At 44.6% G+C, this 12,149-nt stretch overlaps 1 protein-coding gene across 11 annotated transcripts in view; it reads left to right on the top strand.

Moving 5' to 3' along the window:
• DCLK2 (doublecortin like kinase 2) overlaps nt 1-12,149 on the top strand; it is a 277,071-nt gene that overhangs the window by 110,521 nt on the left and 154,401 nt on the right. For 4 of the 11 annotated variants that reach the window (XM_030878194.3, XM_030878193.3, XM_030878191.3 and 1 more), the window contains exon 1: nt 9,333-10,687. The exons of 1 other annotated variant lie outside the window; for it this stretch is intronic. In XM_030878194.3, the coding sequence (XP_030734054.1) occupies nt 10,267-10,687 (421 nt within the window). In that variant the 5' untranslated portion in view covers nt 9,333-10,266. Of the gene's footprint in view, nt 1-9,329; nt 10,688-12,149 lie in introns of those variants that run through there. 6 more of the 11 variants (XM_030878189.3, XM_030878187.3, XM_030878186.3 and 3 more) reach the window with 3 other exon arrangements.

Genomic DNA, 12,149 nt, shown 5'->3' with positions numbered 1-12,149 from the left:
GGCTCCGGACACACAGGCTCAGCGGCCATGGCTCACGGACCCAGCCGCTCCGCGGCACGTGGGATCTTCCCGGACCGGGGCACAAACCCGTGTCCCCTGCATCGGCAGGCGGACTCTCAACCACTGCACCACCAGGGAAGCCCCTCCCTCTCTTCTTTTGGCTGGACCCAGTTTGTATTCTTTCTGCTGTAATAAAACTGTCACGATAAGTGTAGTGTTTTCCTGAGTTCTATGACTCGTTCTAGTGAATCATGAAAACTGAGGAGGTAGCGTGTCCCCAGTAGCCAGTTACTCAGAGTGGGTGGCCTGGGAACCCCTGAGCTTGCTGCTGCTGATGGAATCGAGGGCAGCTTTACGAAGGACTATGCTCTTAACCTGTGAAGTTTGACTGAATTCTGGGCAGTTAGTGTCAGAAGTCATGGTATCCAGCAATGCAAAGACCCTGAGGTGGGATCACGCTTGGCATGCTCCAGGAACAGCAGAGGGGCCCAGGTGGCTAAAGCAAGCGGTGGTTAGAGGGATATATATGAGCCTGACTGATAGCCAGGGCCAGATGGTTCTCAGCTCTTAGAATCACTGGGGACTTTTCAAAAGAAACCAATGTCCAGGGTATACCCCAGGTCGATTAAATCAGCTTCACTTGGGGGTGGGCACAGGCATCTGTAGTTCTATAACTTCTTCAGGTGATGTAGGTCCTGATGTAGGCCCTTGATGGCCATAATGTAAGGACATTAGATATTGTTCTGAGTGTAAGGGGAAGTTATGATGCCTACTGAACAGAGTGACATAATCTGTCTTAAAGTCTTAAAAGGCTCACTCTGGCTGCTGTGTGAAGAATACTCTACAGTGGGACAATATAAGAGTTTTATTAGATCATGTAACCAAAATGTCCAGGGTATTACTAGAGAAATACAAAGAACGTGCTACTGGTGAAGAATTTATAACAATGAATGAAGATGAAGATGGCTTAGAATAGGATACTTCTGTATGTGGCAGAGAGAAATGATTCTATCTGGGGTATATTTTGAAGGAAAGTATTTTGCTTATGAATTAGATGTGGGGTATGGAGAAAGAAAGAAGTCAGGGATGAGTGCATGATTTGTTTTTTGTTTTTGTCTTGTTTTTGGTCTAAGCAACAGAGTAAAAGGTAATGCTAATCACTAAGGCCAAGAGAATGTGGTCAGCTTGCCAGGACTGAATCACATGCCCATCCCTGGAGCAAGGGTGAAGTCAGTCTTGCCTAAAACACATATACCGAGAGTATAAGAGAATATTTTACCAGAGTAAAAATCAGGGCATGACACTGGGGGCAGGGGGAAGAGACAATGGGTGAGCCGAGAACAAAATAGCTCGTTAGAGGTCTGTTGATTGTACTCTAGAGGACACACTGAGAGTAAAATAAACTTCAAGAAAAAAATTAGCTCTTCCTCTTTCCCTTCCCAAACAATTCAGTCCTAAAGCCATTAGCTGGGGCCAAGGGGGTAGTCATGGTGGACCAGAGCAGGGTGTTTGACCCCAAGCAAGGCTAGGAAGGCATTTAGGTAAGGAGAGAGCAGTGGCAGCCAGGCATCGTAGGTGGGGTGAGAAAGTCAACACATAGGAGGATTGGCCTGTGGGAAGTATCGGAGCCTGAGCAGGGTGAGGAGGGTCTGCACAGGAGGACCACCCAGTGTGTAGCATCCAAGTCCGAGTAGGATAAGGAAAGCACCCATGCAGGAGGTGGCCCAGTACAGGGGTGAGGAGGACTTCTGTGGGGAAGTGGGCTGTGGTGTGACTGATGGTTTTCAAGATACATGTATGTGTATACATACATTTCCTAGCTCCGTCCACTGAGAAGCCCAGGAGGAGCTGAAACTCAGTGGCAATGAGCACACCTATTACCCAGTCTTGGCTCCTAAATATCATTATTTATCACAGGAAGGAAAATGACTGATTCCAGGGCTAGGGCAGAGAAAGCACCACATGAGTCCAGAACATATAACCAAAGGTAAGGAAGTGCCAGAAAATTATGGGGACAGCAAAAGGGCATAGAAGTCAGCTTGAATGCATTGGCCAAACTGGGGATGATTTAAGCATTAAAATAAATAATGATAGTAATTGACTAAAATAGGACACCGTGAGTCCAAAATGGTAAAATAAATGAATAGATTGAAAGTTTGAGGAATAATAAGATATTTACGTAAGTTACAAGGTGTCTTTTGACAAAATACTTATTAATTACAAAGGAAAAAAGAGTAAACTTAAGCCTGGCAGGTACCACTTAAATCAGGTGATCAAAGGGAACATCATCAGTGATGAGACAAATTGAAATTGACCCCCCCATATGATACAATAAGAGCACAGCATCACTTTTCTGATATTCATGCCAAAGATGCATAACTTAAATCTAATCCTGAGGAAGAATCAGACAAACCCAACTGAAGGACTCTTCAAAATAACTGGCTGGGGGACTTCCCTGGCGGTCCAGTGGTTAAGACTGTGCGCTCCAAATGCAGGGAGCACGGGTTCTATCTCTGGTAGGGGAACTAAGATCCCGCATGCCATATGGCGCGGCCAAAAACACTGGCTGGTAATCATCAAAAGTGTCAAGGTCATGGAGGCCTAGAAAAGACTAAGGAACTGTTCTAGGCAAAGGAGACTAAAGAGACAACATAGAGAAGCACATGGTGTGGTTCTGAACTGAATCCTTTTGCTTAAAAGGACATTATTAGGGCATCTGAAAAATTTGAATGGGTTCCAAAGATTAGGTGGTAGCAATTTACCAGTCTTAACTTCCTGACTGTGATACCTGCATCGTGCTGTGTAGGAGAATGTTTTTATTTGTAAAAAATACACAGTAAATTATCTAGGGATGATGAGACATCATGTTGGCAACTTGTTCTCAAATAATTCAGAAAAAAATGCTTTGTACTGAACTTGCATTTTTTTCTGTCAGTTTGAGGTTGTTAAAAATTATTTTTAAAAAACAGAAAACTTGGGGTAAAGATTGTTTAGGTCTATCAGATAGAATGATAACTAAGAGAGGAAAAAATAATTTCAGAGCTGGCTAAGATCATTTAGTCTGTGATCCAATACAGACCTTTTAAAGTCATTCATTTGCTCCAAATAATTATTAGTAACTCTTTAAGGCTTTCTTCAATTATTATAACAGATTTTTCTGATATTGAATGTGGATAAATTTCTTTAAAAGTATTTTTAATTAATATATGTACTTTTTTTTTTTATAAATTTATTTATTTATTTTTGGCTGTATTGGGTCTTCGTTTCTGTGTGAGGGCTTTCTCTAGTTGCGGCAAGCGGGGGCCACTCTTCATCGTGGTGCACGGGCCTCTCCCATTGCGGAGCACAGGCTCCAGATGCGCAGGCTCAGTAGTTGTGGCTCACGGGCCCAGTTGCTCCGCAGCATGTGGGACCTTCCCAGACCAGGGCTCAAACCCGTGTCCCCTGCACTGGCAGGCAGATTCTCAACCACTGTACCACCAGGGAAGCCCAATGTACATTTTTTTTAGACATAATGTTATTGCACACTTAATAGACTACAGTATAGTGTAAACATAAATCTTATATGCACTGGGAAACCAAAAAATTTGTGTGACTCACTTTATTGTGATATTTGCTTTATTTCAGTGGTCTGGAATTGAACTGGAAATACCTCTGAGGTATGCCTGTATTATTGTAATAATAGTAATAAATAGTAATTAATTGTAATACTGAAAGAAATGTAATTTTATATTGTTACCAAGCTATTAAAAATGAACATATCAGTTATATTAAGATATACATTTACATTACATTACATACATTTACATTAAGATATACTCTATCAGGTAATCACATGCATATACCTCTTCACCTTAAATGTTTTATATGTACATTATATATATGCATATATAAAACATACATATATACACAGACAGACAAGTGCACAAACACAGACACACATGCATAGATAACAAATCTTTTGTATGAACAGTAGATTATGATCAATAGCAGTTATTTCAGATAGGACTCTGGGAAGTATCAAGGAAAAGCTATTTTTTTTTAACTAAATGCATAGCCAAATGAGTACAGATTTACTAAAAGGGACTGACCAAGTCTGCATAGTATCATTATTCCTGTATATAAGATAAATAAATTGTTTCAACATTTGAATATTTCAAATATGTGTATGAGGTATAAAACATTTGTCCTAAAATAACCAGCTAATTTGCATTATAAACCTACTGTAGGTATAAAGATCATTAATTTTTAATTATAAATTTCTAAAGAGACCTCCCTGTGATTAATGAATTTTGAAAGCTTGATAAGAACATCTTCTAGAGTTAGCATACCCTGGAGTCAATTTCTATCTCTGCTGCTTAATCTTTCCTATTTCCTCGTCTATAATCTGTTTCTTTAACTAGGTCATAACTACTTATCAATCATTATAAAAGCTTTATTATCCTTTAAGTACTCATGACCATCATTATTTTAAGCTAATATATAGAATGACAGGAACACAGTTTGCCATATTCAGTATTTATATAAACATGAAAGATGCTACGGAGAGGAGGAAACCACTAAAATCATGATTGATTTTAAGATAAATATAATAATTCTTTTTGAATTTTAAATGAATCAAAAAAGTCTACATTCAAAGAGTAAATTTTATATTGGGTTTGAGAAATCTGATTTTACACAGACAAAATGAGAGTACTATAGTAATTTTCCATGGTTTCCACTTTTGATATTATTAAATATCAAATAATTAAATAACTGTTGAAAATCACTGGCTATGTCTCCATTCCCTTATCTGGAAAGTAGGGATACTACTACCTGCCTAGATTTTCTTCTTAAGGAGATTTAAAGGGAAAAAAGTTCAAATTTCTAAAAAGAAATTTACTTCATAAATTTAATGCTTCTATTATTTTCATTTTAACAGTTATTGCAGCTGAACTAGTAAATGACAAAATAACTGAGTATAATTTTGAATGCATAGAATCAACATGAAAAGTGGAAGTCTTTGACTACATACTTTGTGGAAGTGAAATGGACCAACAGAACTATCAGTAGAGCTATTAAACCACAGTTTTCTCATAGAAAAAAAGTGTTTGTGTGCTATATACATTTAAAGCATGCATATCTGAATTTTTCTTCCATTCACGATATTTTCATTAAAAAATTAAACTTGAGGGCTTCCCTGGTGGCACAGTGGTTGGGAGTCTGCCTGCCGATGCGGGGGACGCCGGTTCATGCCCCGGTCTGGGAAGATCCCACATGCCGCGGAGCGGCTGGGCCTGTGACCCATGGCCGCTGAGCCTGCGTGTCTGGAGCCTGTGCTCCGCAATGGGAGAGGCCCGTGTACTGCAAAAAAAAAAAAAAAAATTAAACTTGAAATTTTTGAAAGCCTTAATCAATTTTCTGAACCTGAAAATGTAGTTTTAATCATTCCCTCATATACATTTGCAAAGTCATTATATTTGTAAAGTGCCTCAAGAATCATGGCTGTAAAGGACAGCAAAGCTCCCAAGGTGAAACAAAAGATAAGAGAACAGTTCGTCTGAATCTTTTTCCAGTCTGGGTGCAGATTAGGGGTAAGTAGGGGTAGAGAGTCTCTTTCCGAACCTCCTGGCTTTATACTCTTTCCCGTTAAAGTGCGACAGAAAATACTAGAATTTATAACCATTAAAGATTATGAAATAAAAAATAATGCTAAGTTTCAAAAATTCAAGTTCATAGTCACTGGGCCCTTTCACGGAAAATAGTTGTTTCATCACTTTTGCTTCTGGGAGAAACACTTGGCACGCAGTGAACAGAAATGAAAACATGAGACAGCAGAAAGTCTCAGCACGGTGCCGTCTAAAATGTTTGTAAGCGCCCTTTATGTAATAAGTAATGGAGTAGCTGGAAAACTGCCTCTAAAAGCAGAAGGTTCTGGCCAAAAGTGAAGACTAGCCAATGCATTTGAGAAGTGAAGTAGCGTGAAGCAAAACCAGGAGATGTTCAACGCAAGTTTCTTAGGTAAAGCTCCATAAGGAAGTATGGAGTAGATAAATCTCATTTAAACAAATTATGCCAAATAAAAATTGTTATGGTATTTCTTAATCAAGGTGGAGATGGGGGAGTGAGGGGGCTGGGGGAGGAAGTTACCACTTGGCTAAAGGCAGCCATAAAATTGTAAAATTGTATTGCTAATCTGTGAAATCTGAAGAGAAGTATAGAGAACAAAGAACAATTAATTACCTTTCCTTCAAGCCTGGTTGAATGTTTCTGCCCCAAGTGGTTTTTAGAAGATCCCTCTTGGATAGCATCAAGAAAGTTTTCACGTGCACTAGATACTTTGCGATTTAAAATTATTATATGTCAAGAGCAGAAAGGAGTCCTTTCTAATCCTGCAAACAAAAAAAAAAATGGAGAAGAGATTTTGGATTGAAATTCTTGGATTCTCTGTAGCATAGAGATGAAGCCATTTTTAAAGTTCTCTGCACGACAGGTTTTATTCAGATAATTGTTAGACTAAGAGGGGTTAGGAAAGGGTATAGAGAATTCACAACCAACAGGAGCAATGGTCAAGGCAGGCCATGGTAAGTAAGATGGTAAAGAGGTAGAGCCAGCCTCTCCTAATAAAGCCCCTAAAATCATGACCTGGCAGACAGAGTAGGCAACCACCAAGGAGAAATAGATCATCTCTGGAAGGATGAATGATTAGCAAATCAGATAGTGTTTCTTCTTTTTTTTCTTTTTTTGGCCGCACCATACAGTGCGGCATGTGGGATCTTAGTTCCCCGGCCAGGGATCGAACCTGTGCCCCTTGCAGTGGAAACACAGAGTCTTAACCGCTGGAGCACCAGGGAAGTCCCAGGTAGTGTTTCTTGGTTAGAGAAGAAAGGGAGCATCTCAGCAAAGGACATGCCAGTTGAAATATCTTACTCTGCACATTCTGCAACCCCGTGAAAGGGGAGAATTTGTTTTAGCTCTATAAACCTTAAATCATGAAGTAACAACCCAAATTAATACCTGCCTACCTAGAACCCTCAAATTTTGTTGGCATTAGAATTGTAATGCTGAAACTAATTTTTTTCTGCCCTAATTATCTTCAAATTTTGGCCAGCTGGGTCTTGATATATACCATATTCATTAAGCAACTATGTTATGAAAGGTGATTGCATCTTAATTCTTATATGAAGGTCAGAGATAAAGTTCTTCAAACAAATTAATGCAAAGAGCGGGAACAAAATGATTTTTAAAATTAGGTAACAGCTTTGGAAATACTTTCTCTTCTCCCCCAGCCCCACTTGAAAAGCAGTAATCTTTGTTAACTTAGGGATATAATGTTTGGGAATCATGCTAAAATACTGGCATATTATATCATTGTATTCACTGTTTAAGAAGGGTGAAATCTTTTATCAGGAATCTTTGAGTGAGAAAATGTGTTTATGTCCTAAAGCTTGTTTGATTGAACCTGTGCTACCAGCCTACAAGGTGACCTCAATGAGCTTCTGGTAGTCATCCTTGTATACTCAGGTCCCACATTAAACAGGGCCAACCTGTGTAAGGTTACATAGGCTATTGCAGGAATGACAGTGTATGACTTCCAAGCCTACATCATAAAAGACATTTGGTTTCCACCATGTTCTCTCTGGGAGCTTGCTCTGGAGGAAGCCAGCTGACATGTTGTGATAACACTCAAGCGACCCTACAGAGAGGTGCTCATGGCCAGGAACCTAGGCCTCCTACCAATCATCTTAGATCTTCCAGCACCAGCCAAACCTTCAGATGACTGCAGCCCCAATCAATGTCTTGATTACAGTCTCATGAGACAGCAAGGGAAGCTGTTCCTAGCTTCCTGACCCACAGAAACTGCTGAGATAATACATGTTTATTGTCCTGAATCACTAGGTGTGGGATAATTTGTTACTACAGCAATAGATTACAAAGTGGGCTTTTTTTCAAGAAAGAGTAAGAGCAAAACAAATGAACACACCCATTTTAAGCCATTTACAAAGTTGAAAGGCTCTGCAGTTACTAGTACTTAATGAAGCCTTATCTCAAGAAATTTGCCATTTAGTTTCTTGTTTCTCAAAGTGTTGTACCAAGACCAGCTGTATTGGCATTACCTGGGAGCTTATTAGAAATACAGAATCTCAAATTCCACCCTAGACCTACTGAATCAGAATCTACATTTTATGAGACTTCCCCTACTACATGTAAGTATACATCAGAGTTTGAGAAGCAGCACTGATCTGTTTGAATACTCATGTTACAGCCTATAGTTGGAAACGCTGGCTGTGCATTAGAAGCACTTCCAAAAACTACTGTTGGAGAAGTCCATCCCCAGAAGTTCTGATTTAATTGGTCTGTGTTAAGGTCTATTATGGCCATGGACCTAATTATATTTCACAGTTTTTCCCCTGGAAAACTATGTTGAAGCCTCAGATCAGCCCTGAATTCCCAGCATGTTCCAGTCCTGGTTCTAGAAGTCAGGTATGCCCAGGTGTATCCCTGAGACTGCCCTGGGGGAACTATGGTGCACTAATCAGGAATCTTCTGGGGCACTGCATGCCAGGGCAGCTTCACAGCTGCTGAAGAACTACTGCATATATCTCTGCCTTCTCTTATTCATACTCTTCCAGGACTTAGTTAATTCCAAGAAAAGCATCCATGTTCTTACCTTACAGGTCGGTTTGGATTTGCTGTCTAGGGCCACTCAGAGAACAGGTGGTGAATAACCTAAGGTTTCAGGGTAACTTGGACCAAACTTCTTTTAGTTTCATCTTTCCCTAATGGTAAAAGGGAAGTAACTAATATTTCTCACAAGCCTTTGGGGAATATGCTTTTACTGTTGACCAGGCACTACTAAATTAAGACTTCGAGTATGATGGGTGCTTACAAAGGTTAGACCTATTACTTAATGAGAAGCTCAAACTGACAACAATAAACATCACTTGAATGTAAGGGGGGTGGGGTGCAGGGATTTTCTGTTTACGAATGCATCCCCAGAGACGGAGACAATGCCTGGCACATTGCATGCTTTAATAAATATTTGTTAATTAAGTAAATTCCTCAAAAAACAATAACTTCCGATCATACACATTCAAAGTTACTGAACGAACCATGTTAGCGAATCTGCAACGGAAATTGTTTCATCAAAGGATTTTTAAATAAAGCTCCAGATTTCCTTTTAAAAAATAAATAGTGTGCCCCAATTCAATGCCATGTTTCAGGTTCCTGCCCTAGTTTAGCCTCGGCTCCTCATTTGGAGGCTGGCTAAGGGATGTGATCCCTGCCCTTGAATCTCCTTCCTTTGTAGTTTTTTTGACCTGCGCGGTTCCGTTTCCCAGGCGGAGGAGCGCGCGCCGCGGCTGCGCCCATCAGCGCGCGGAGCGGGGTTGGGGCTGTCAGGCGGGCGGGGCCGCCTAGGACCCTGGAGGGGCCGATCTTCTCGCGCTGTAGAGCCTCCTCTCCCACCTCTCTCCCTCCGGGGTTTGGCATCCCTCGGGGAGCAAGAAGCCCCCTCCAGCCCTGACAGCGGGCTGGGCAGGCGGTGCGGTCGGGCCCGGGGGCGGATGCTCGCGGGTGGGCCGGGCCGGCCGGCTGCGGGGGAGGCGGGCTGCGTTATTTCCCGCTAGGGCCAGACTCCGGGAGGGACTGGCCTGCACCGTGCTCTCGGCCCCAGCCAGCGCGCGCCGCCCCTCGGGCAGGGCCTGGAGGCGAGCGAGGAGGCGGCGCGGCATTCCGGGCCTCGGGCCGGGCGCGTGAGCGGGCCGGGGCCGGAGCCGGGCCGACGCCCCAGCGGCGCCTCTCCCACGCTCGTGGCCCCTCCCCCTCCCTTCCTTCCTTCCCCTCGGATCTCCCGGGAGCGGCGGGCGGACGCGAGCCGCGGCGGGCGCCCGAGCTTTGTGCGCGCCCGCGGGTCCGGGGCGAGCTTCGGGCGGCCCAACTTGGCGGCGGCCGGCGGGCTCCCGGGAGGGAGTTGTGAGGCGTGGCCGGGTGGAGGAGGCGCCTGGGGGGGCGTGGGGCTCCCGGCGAGCGGGAGGGACAGAGCGAGGCGCGCCGGACAATGAGCTGGGCAGCTCGGCGCTGCGGCCACTTTTAGGGGGGCGCGGGCCGCCCGGCGCCTCCGCGGCTCCACCTGCGAGGAGAGGGCGGGATGCCAAAGCTGGGTGTCCCGGCGCTCTGAGGCTGCTCGCAGTTAGACGTCCCTGAGCCGGTGCTCGCCTTGACCCTGGGCTACCTGCAGGCTTTGGCTGGGACGTGTTTCGTGGGGGCGCCCCTGGAGCAGCCGTGATGGCCAGCACCAGGAGTATCGAGCTGGAACACTTTGAGGAACGGGACAAAAGGCCGCGGCCGGGGTCGCGGAGAGGGGCGCCCAGCTCCTCGGGGGGCAGCAGCAGCTCCGGCCCCAAGGGGAACGGGCTCATCCCCAGCCCGGCGCACAGTGCCCACTGCAGCTTCTACCGTACGCGGACCCTGCAGGCCCTGAGCTCGGAGAAGAAGGCCAAGAAGGCGCGCTTCTACCGGAATGGGGACCGCTACTTCAAGGGCCTGGTGTTTGCCATCTCCAGCGACCGCTTCCGGTCCTTCGATGCGCTGCTTATGGAGCTCACCCGCTCCCTGTCGGACAACGTGAACCTGCCCCAGGGTGTCCGCACCATCTACACCATCGACGGCAGCCGGAAGGTCACCAGCCTGGACGAGCTGCTGGAAGGTAGGAGGGAAGGCCCGGCGCGGCAGGTGCGGCCCCGCGTGCCGACAGGTGCACGCGCTCTCCCGGCGCTGGGGGAGCCTGCGGGGGGTTTTCTAGGCGGCCGCAGGAGTTGTGCGGCTCTGTCTTCTTTTCCGCAGGCTCTATGGGTGGGGCGCCTCCACATATACTTTGACTGTCCTTCCCAAAAGATTTGCCTTAGAAAAGAAAGAAAGAAATCCTAAGGGGATTTGGTGACATCTCTTAAGATTGGCGGACTTGCTTTTGTTTTTTGCTTTTTTGAAGTGCAAAGCCTCACGTGAGGATCTGGGTAACCCTCTAGCTCATAAGCTGTCTGTTCAGCCCCCTGTGTGGAGCTCAGTGCCGGCACCTGTGTTTCAGTGTTCAGGACCCTGTTGCACCTGCTTTACTCAGAAGCCGTGGTTGTGAAACACTCTAGGTTGGCTTTCCTGGTTTGCCTTGCAGCAGAAGTTCCATGAGGTCAGGAGGGGCGATCCAAGACAGTTGTTCTCAACCTTGGTTGCATCTTGGATCACTGGGGACTTTAAGAAATATGGGTGTCTGGGTCCCATCCTCGGATACTTGGATGTAATTGGTTTGGCCTGTGGTCGGGGCATCTGGAGTTTTCAAAGCTCCTCAGGAGATTTGAATGTGCTGCAGAGATTGAGAACCGTTGTGCTAAAGGGTTTTCCACGTTTGGTTGATACTGAGGTGAATCAAGGTCAATCTCTCCTGCATCCTCCCCTACTGAAAGTAGCTAGTTAGGGTGACAAAGGCCATTGGAATCAGCAGTTGGGGCCCCTTATAAATTAGGCCTAGGGTGTCAACCGTGCTTGACTCGAAGGGACTGCTTGGCTGTATGTTGTGTCATCCTTGAATTCCTGCAGTATTTACTCTTCTTTCACTTCAGGGAGAGAAAGCATTACTAGTAGTTAAGAACCTATATCCAGACGTAAACACCACCCATAAAGATCAGACAGAACCCAAGTATGTGCTGACTGTGTGTTTATATACAGTCTGCTCTCATGCATCTTTCTTAATGCAAATGGCACATATTGCTATGGTAGTCATAGCAATGTTGGCTTGGCAGGGGAAGGAAACTGAACTTGAAGCCAACTATTTTTCTTATATTAGCACATCATGTTCTTATGTTCTGAAGACACTGTCCATTTTACACATGGAGAAGCTTAAGCAACATGCCTTGTCATACAGGACCTGCAGTATATGGCCTTTCATCTACAATTCACTTTTAATAAATTGATGTAGCCACACTGCGGAGTCCTGAAAGTGGTTGAGATTCTATTTAGTCACTGTTACCAAAAGTCTTCCCTGCCCTGGCTAGATGAGGACCCAGCCAAAACTAAGTTGTCGAGAGAGAGAGAGAGAGAGAGAGAGAGAGAGAGAGAGACACACAGAGAGAGACACAGAGAGAGACACAAAGAGAGACAGAGAGACAGAGAGAGAC

The sequence above is a fragment of the Globicephala melas genome, chromosome 5, assembly GCF_963455315.2.
Source record: "Globicephala melas chromosome 5, mGloMel1.2, whole genome shotgun sequence".
Classification (NCBI taxonomy): Eukaryota; Metazoa; Chordata; class Mammalia; order Artiodactyla; family Delphinidae; genus Globicephala; species Globicephala melas.
Note: the sequence above shows the minus strand (reverse complement) of the source record. Positions and strands in the feature narration are given on the sequence as shown.